Below are 8416 nucleotides of genomic sequence, written 5' to 3'. Positions count from 1 at the left end.
TCAGAGAAGGACGTTTTGAGCATGCTTATAGCCAGCCTAACCCACCGCGCTACACACACGCTTTGTGACCACACTTTTTAATAAGGGGTACTCAAGGGTGAGTAACTCTTCAAAATAATTGAACTAAAATAAAAACGCTTTTGTGAAAACAACTAATTAAGATCATGACTAAAAACCAAATTAACAAAAATTTATAGAATGTAAATCATAATATGCAGTATATAGATCATACACAACAACAAAGACGAACATCCAAAGACTAGACGATCCTATCACACTCGAACAAAAGAATGGCTAAACACAACCGACATGCCGTCCACGATCACGACTCAAAGGATTTAGAGTACGACTTGACTTCGCAGAAAAGGACTTCATTGAACTAGACCAATGACCACCTCGATGTTCAAGTATACGTACAGATCCGAAATTACAAGGCATCCCTTCCAAACACGATCTTCGTGCCATTCCCAGACGAGGCTGCACACAAAACAGTTCTCTACTAATACAAAAAAGCCTGACATAGCAAACCATTTTGAAATCGGATTGATTTCATTGGGGATCACAGTCATTGCTGAATGACGTAATAACAATTTCCTATCCATGATTCCAGCGTCCTGGAACGTTCTTCTTCAAGAGGAACCGAATAAGAAAATGATGTTCGCCAGATACCAACGTTCATCATCCATCCTTCAACTACAGAAAGAAAGATAAATCTAAAAACTCTGTAAGCCCTGGATGGGTGGAACCTGATCTAAACTACATTTAATTATTGGATAAATTAGATATTTTATCACTATAAAATATTTAATATTAACCAATCATATTCCATCTAACTAACTAACCACTTATTTGTAAGTGCTGAAATTACTTGTAATTTCAGCACCAGAGAGATTTGAATTTAACTTAGAAATTAGTTACCTCTCCAAGAGAACTTCAGCAATCGCAATAAGCCAGTATACTCTAGATCTATTGAGCCTAGCAGAGACTAGTTAAACACCCTGAGACTAGTAGATACAAGAGTAAGATTAGGATCGGTATTAGACTAAGAAGTTGCACGAATCTATCCGGCCGAAAATAAGATAGCGTGACGAGCAGACGGTGTACCCTATCCGAAATTACTCTATGAATTAGACCATCAAACCTAACTCAGGTCAAATATAACTCCCTTACCTCAGCCCTGGTGTCAAAAAATTGCAGTTATTGCAGGGTGGGCTCTTTTTCCTCCCCCGCCCCACTTCACATAAGCATCGATTTTATGGTATAACAAGGGGTTTTAAAATTTGACTTATAAAAACTAAATATGTTTTTCATGGCCTAATTAGTCCGCGTAACTTTTGTAACAATCGCACAACGTGAACAAACATTTACTAATAAAAATTCGCAGGTAAGGGGAGAAGAACCAAGAAGTTTTAACTTTCATGAAACCTTACACTTTGTTCACAAAACTGTTCACATACGAATTTATTGCTTGAAACTCGAGAGCATATATTTTTACACCGAGACTTGGTATAGCATAAATAAAGTTTGTATTAAAAAGTTTAGGAAAAAATTTTCCCCTTTTGTGATTCAGATGCGATTAGGATATTATCTAATCGGTAAGTTCGAAATCGATTTTGACCTCTGCGCACCCAATTTGCTTGCCTTCGTTTTCAGCTTTGGCTTCAATTTTGATAGTTCCCGAGTCAAATGGAATTGGAATATCGTCCAAAGATGGCAACTTGACGGTTTCCTCGACCGTGTAAGTGCCCTTCTTCAGGGGACAGATGTTCAGCTTCGGGAACAACTCACAGATGTCGTCGTATGTGCAGGTTCCCATTTTGGGCAACCCGGGGATGATGTCCAGACACGGAATAGGAATCCAGAAAAATAGTTTGTATTTCATACTGACCTTGACTGAAAAGTGAATGATTGAAAGAAAGGTTTCAAAGTTTTTCAAAAATGACTCTTCTTTAATCAAGGGTTTTTTGCCACTAACCACTTACTTATCTCAAGTTTTCTATTGTTTTTAGCGTCAACTTTATGATGTAGCAAAAAATTTTACGAGTGTAAGCATGAAAACCAAATTCCCAATTGCCAATTTTTGCAACAATCGGAAGATGAAAACAGAAAAAAATACAAATTTTCAGGTGAGGAAGGGAGAAGAGCCCTATTATGGCTAAATGCTCGATGTTACAATGTTAAAAAGTATGAAGAACCAATCTGTTCACAATAGATAGTTTGTTCCCAAGAAAAATTATTTGCATATATCACAATCGTTAAAAAATGTCTTCAATCTTGAAGTTCAATGGTCGGGATTGGGGGGTCAGGGTAGGGTGGAAAAAGGAAAAGCGCAATGCAAGAAATACCCGCGGTCTGAAAAAAGTATCAGCATTCGAGGGTGATGAACTCTGAATTCATGGCTCTTTTTGCAGCTCCCCTTGCCAAGGTGAATTTTGCTGAGAAAATAATTACAAAAGGTTTTTTAAAATGACTGTAATTGTTACGAATCACTGTAACAGGCATGCAACTCTGAACAAACTTTAACAACAACTGTTCTAAAACTTAACTAAGTCAAAGCAGACATAATACCAATCAAGCCTTTTGAAATTTAGTTTAAGAAAACCAGAGTAGTATTCGTATAACAATGAGTTGTTATAATTGGTAATTGCTATTCCGCATATTTAAAAGTAACAAAGAGAGAATCAGTAAATTAACAAATAGGATTTTTAAACTCATGAAGACACATTAAAACGCATCTAAAGCAATTAAACTGAGTTTTAATTTTAAATTAAAACACATCTTTTCTACACGCAAAAATTTGCATGGAAACAGCGACTATCTGTTCACATCATTCAAATCAGGAATTTTTTTGCAAAATCGATCTGCTACCGACTTGTTCGCATGTTTAAATAACTGAATCAACCTTAGCCTATAGTTTTTTTTACATTTTAAAAAATTCAAAAAAAATCGAAAAGTCAAGCAAGGAATTGCCAATCGCGCGTGCTAGCCACTGTAGTAAGAGGCCTTGTAATCAGCATTTGTACGTGTTGTTACTTTTACAATGACTAAATGGGGCATAAACATCCTTCGCCCCGAATGAGTAAGAGCCAGAACGAGCTTTACGAGCGGTCGGGTATACTTTGCGGAGACAGTCTTAAGGTCTGGGAACGAGCGGAGTTGTCTTTTCCGTAATTAAGAGACGTTTCGCGCGCTAGTGGGTAGTAGCCCGTAGGGCTAGTCGATACGACTAAACTATTTGATCTACCGTTTTCAAAGTGTGTTCGGGAACATCCATATTCGGGAACAAGTGTCTTCGGGAACAGTTAGAGTCCAAAAACGCTAGACTGTGCTGAACTGAAATAACTTCAAAACTTCGGCGTCAAAACTTCAAGACCATCGTTGCTGCCAAATTGTATTTGCGTAAAACTGCCTACATGTATAGCGTTTAGAGTGAGAAATGTGTTCGGCCGAGCTCAAAGACGGAAACATAGAACTGCGTGCCCAAATAGAACATTATTTGGAGTCAAGATCTCGAGACTACTGGGATCATCGGAACTTCCAGTGAGCGTAAGAGCGTTGAGCGAACTTTCGAATAAGCGCATGGTAGTTCAAAACCTCTTCAGTCTCTGTTGTTGAGTGTAAGCATGAAAAAAACACGCGAATACTTTAATGTAGTGCACTAGGTTATGTTTTGACTGAAAGTTTTTTCAAAAAGACGATACTGAATTTAAATTTTCGAGCAGTTGCATATCGTAAAGTATGAAGAGAAAATATTTTTGTCATATCCTAATAAATCTGCATGCCAGGTTTTGTATCAAACGGACAATATTAACATTACATTTATCAGTAAAATTTCGCAGGTGGGGAAAAAAGAAAAAGAGACAAAGAATCAACATACGAGTTGTTATCTCTTCACGGAAAATCGCTGTTGAGCACCAGCTAGTCACGCTGACACGTTTTCTTGTGGTTTAAAACATGCAAAGTCATTTTGTCTCTTTTTCTTTCCCCCTCCCCCCACCTCACATAAGCATTATTTTTATGGTGAAACGAGAGGTTTTACAAGGTTAAACATGAAGACCAAACATGTATGTCATGGCTTAACTAGTTCACATGCCAGTTTTCATAACATTTGGATGACGTGAACAAAATTTCACCAATAAAATTTTTGCAGGATGGGGAAATGGAAAAAGAGCTTTCATTTTAAATAGATTTCAATCAAATGAATTTCATTAAAAAAATCAAGGGGTGACTGGAAAAGGGTCTTTTAGAATCACATGCATTTTTGGCTATTTTTTGGCTGGGTAATGTTGCTTCACCCTCAAGCAACGACCCCGGATCATGGTGGGCCTCGGACAGCCGACGTTTCGATATGCTGGCGAAGACGCAACCACTTCACCACCTCTACAGTTAGACCATAAAATTGGGCTCTTTTCCAGTTTCCCACCCTCCTCGTAAATCTGCAAAATTAAGCTGTTCAAAAATTGTTCACACGGTTTCTTGCATGTAAGAAAAGTTGTAGAAATTTGTTTACCCGTTCATGCTGACACGTTTTACTGCAATTTTTAAAAAGAAAAATTGTTTTAAATAGACTTTCATATATTGAATTTTTAAAAAATCAAGGAGGGGGGACTGGAAAAGAGCCTAAAATTGATATGCAAATCCGGCTGGGTAAATGGTAAAGGTCTTTACTACAAAAACAAAGGAGCATCAATCCAAATTAGGCAACGCCTTTATCTACCTTTGATAGGTCCGTCAAAGTTTTTTTTGACGGACACGGTTCCCTGCACAGCCAGGTCTCCAGGGAAGAGGATCTGGTCAGGCACCACAGAGATACCACTCAGAACCAGAGGGTCCGAAGAGGAACCACAGTCCTCGTAGGAGCTACGCATCAATCTCCCACTCCTTGTCTAAGAAACGATTCTTTTTAGTAAAAATTGGACTTTATCAGGAGTCGACAGAAAAACTCGGTGACATTTTGGATACCTGCCCCCTTATAAGAATCTTTTATTCGTCGTCGATGGTGTGATGAGACAAGATTTAGATGAGGATTGGACTCTTTTCACTTCATTGGGCCTACTTCACCCTCTAAATTTGAAACTATCCATTTTCATAATAACTTTTTTGTCTGATACGTGTTATTTGCTATCAAGTATGAATGAATGGTTACTTTCTTCGCCGTGGAAAATTTCATTTCAATGACGACTACACGTTACAATAGTTTTCAGGAAAGCAATTGTAATAAAGGCTCTTTTTACTACACCCCCTCCCCCCCCCCCCCCCCCCACCCCCAACCTACCCCTCCCTTGAGCGAGCATCAGTTGTGAAACGAAGGGTTTTTACAAGGTTAGGCGTGGAGTCCTATTCGTCCGCATCCCAAATTTAGTCCAAATTATTATCCTTGACCAATTTCAAGAGGTAGAGCACGTACTAAGATGGAAAATCTAGTCTTACCTGCATGTTACCTGCTCCTTGATCTGATGGCAAAAAAGTAGCTATTGCCACCCCAATAACAAAAACAATGGATGCAATTCCGAGCATAACCATATTGCTTGTCATTTTTTCTCTTCGCTGAACACTATCAACTTGAAATTTTTGGACAAACGAAACAAATATATTCCTGATTCAATTGTTACAAATACTTTTTCGAATTTTAAAATTATATAGGTTTATATTTATTTTTAAAAAAATGCTTTTTTGATCGAGTAATTCAAAAATGCTAATCAAGGATAGTTTTACCGCACTTTTGCATTCGACGCATGAAATGAACAAGGAGATATATGCTTGGATATTGAAAAAATTTTCAAGAAGTCGACTTTTTTCCTTTTGGCTCAGTCCCCCTTTGATTTTTTTTTTTCAGATTGCTACAACATTTCTCATATGTAAAATTTCTTGTGAACTATTTTAGAACACCTTTAAACTGTAATTTTACGAGAGGGGTGGGAAACCGGAAAAGAACCTTCCTTTTTCCCCCACCTGCAATTTTTTGTAGTCGTTTTTTCTGTTCGCATTCTCCAATTGTTACCAAAATTGGCATGCGGACTAATCAGACTATGACAAACAAAACTACTTGAGCGGGTTTTACAAAGTTTACAAACCCCCTCGTTACACCATAAAATTCATGCTTATGTGAGGTGAGAAGGTGAGGTGGGGTAGAAAAGCAAAAGAGCAAAACAAGCAAAAGCAAAAGAAATCAAATGCTTTTAGAGCTTACATCAAAGGTTTTTCTAAAATTTTTTTGAAGCGCTACCACTCTATCATAGCGGTACCACTCTATCATGGAAGTACTTTTTTGAATTGAGTAGTTAATACATAAATTAGTTTTCCAAATTGATGTGAAGTTCATGCGGTACCACTTTATCATAGCAGTACTTTTTTGAACTCTTACGACTCAATTGTGAATTTAACTTTTTACTATAATCAGATGAAATACTGCTTAAGAAAATACGACAAGGCGTTTTTAAATAAACAAAAGAACAAGAATGACGCCGTTGTCACAACCTGGGTTGACCTCCACAGACAAAAAATGCTAATCATACATTTCCATAAACTAAGCCTATGAAAAATTATTAATTAAATAAAATTCATACATTTTGCTAAAACGGAGTCATCGAAATTTCGAAGAACTGTTTTTTGGCATATAAGTCGGCCCCCTACCGACCCAAAGGTTCCCCCTTTGTACTATTTTGGGATATCAATTTTTGGTGACGGACCTTAAAATTTTTCTAAAGGCGCCAATATATACTAATTTTGAAGGGGGAACTGACGTTATTCTATCAAAGTGATCCTCTCATAGAGCCGAACAAAGTTTAAAAACGGTTTTATCTCTTCAAATTTGAGCAAAACATTACAAATTTGTTTTCAAATAAAAGTTGGCACTTTATATAGTAAAACGACATATTTTGTAATTCAAACAAAAACAATTTAAAAGTTTTCTTGGAGAGTACACCCTTCTTCAACTTTATTGAGCTCTAAGAGAGAATCACTTCGATAAAATTTCGGCAGTAATGAACCCGGTAGTTTAAGCGTAAGCTTTTTTTTGACTAATGACTAAAAAAGTAAAAATAACCCATTTTCGAGGATTTTGGCCAAAGTTTTTAAAATTCAGCTCAAATTTGCACCAATTTTTGTCTTTTTCATTTTTTTGTCTAAAAGTAACCCAATTATAGAATATAGCGGTTTAAATTTGAAGTTTTATGCGTTTTTTGGAAAACTTAAATCAACACTGTATGAATTTAAATTGAGAACAAAATTCAGCACGATCTTTACGTTGAAAAAAAACACGCGATCAAAACCAGAGAACAATTAATTCTGTTTCATTATTAGCACTTCGAAAGAAGGGCAAAAAACCTGTTAAACTCGCATCCAGCTTAAGCTTCACTTTTTATCGTTTGGATCGATTGCCTAATTCAAGAACGAAAAAAAATTGTATTTGATTTTTATTTTGGAAGGCTGATATATTTTCATACGAAACATTTAGGACAAGCAAGAGCAAAAAAGATATAGAGACAAAACAGAACTTTACAGACACGGTGAAATTGACCTCGCAAAAACGCGAAATGCGACTGGAGACAAGATTAACGAGAGTCAAGTAAAATGATATTTAGCTTGGCGTAAACTTCATATGAGATTGTGTTTGGAAAAAAGGAATTACTTCAAAACACAAACTTCTCGCAAGCTCACATACCTAAAAATGAGAGGTACATATCGCACCGAAGACTTGGTGAACGACTTTGCTCACAGTTCCGTCAAATCCACACGCTTACGAATGACACTTTTTTGATGATCAGCTCGAACATGAAAAAGATACCCTTGTAGCACTTATGAATGATTCACTTTTTAAAACGTGAGACAAAGAGTTATTTTTTCCAGCTTTATATTGAAGAACTAATTTGACATGTGCCTGTAAAAGCACTCCGGGAATCTGCACAAAGGCAGAGATGAGCTCAGCACCACTTGCGATACGTCACCAACATAGCATGGCAAGCCAGTCGACGACGAAAGCCATGTTAGTCAAAAGCATTTACAGAAAGAAAAAAAAACATCTAGATCTAGTTCTATCGAAGCTTTCATACGTTTGAAGGGGCGGGTTTATGGGGGTGCGATTTCACCACCTTAGGGGGTAAGACCCCTTCACCAATCAAAGGGTAGTATGTTGACATCCATTTTCGGGCGACCGACCCTAAAAGTGTAGTAAAGACGCCCTCAGTGCCAATATACACTTAGTTTGAAGGGGAGTGCGCGCCGAACAAACGCGACTGGTTCAAAATTTTTCGAAAAAGGCCCAAAAACGGCTTTTTTGATCGGTTTTTTTTCTTTACAAATAATTTGTCAATTTAGCAGAAAATTTTGTCAAAAAAGGATCTCATTAGTGTTCTGGGAGCGCTCAAAAAATGAATTTGTTCGAACTAAAAAAGGTTGACAAAATTTTAGAATTTTT

At 37.0% G+C, this 8416-nt stretch overlaps 1 protein-coding gene across 1 annotated transcript; it reads right to left on the bottom strand.

The window, feature by feature from the left end:
- Window positions 1-1486: 1486 nt before the first annotated feature.
- Window positions 1487-5472, bottom strand: LOC134854731 (ganglioside GM2 activator-like). The gene is made up of 3 exons (XM_063871089.1): window positions 5431-5472; window positions 4718-4886; window positions 1487-1893 (listed from the first exon to the last, which is right to left on the bottom strand). Exons 1-3 carry the CDS (start codon window positions 5434-5436, stop codon window positions 1589-1591), a joined length of 480 nt encoding a protein of 159 aa, XP_063727159.1. The 5' UTR covers window positions 5437-5472; the 3' UTR covers window positions 1487-1588.
- Window positions 5473-8416: the final 2944 nt, after the last annotated feature.

Source organism: Symsagittifera roscoffensis, chromosome 9, assembly GCF_963678635.1.
Source record: "Symsagittifera roscoffensis chromosome 9, txSymRosc1.1, whole genome shotgun sequence".
NCBI classification, from domain to species: Eukaryota; Metazoa; Xenacoelomorpha; order Acoela; family Convolutidae; genus Symsagittifera; species Symsagittifera roscoffensis.
This window is presented reverse-complemented; position numbering and strand designations above follow the sequence as displayed.

Coding starts and splice junctions, on each gene's coding strand:
- LOC134854731 (XM_063871089.1), bottom strand. Junction 1,894..4,717: donor CTTTGACGGACCTATCAAAG/GTAGATAAAGGC, acceptor TTCACTTTTCAG/TCAAGGTCAGTATGAAATAC.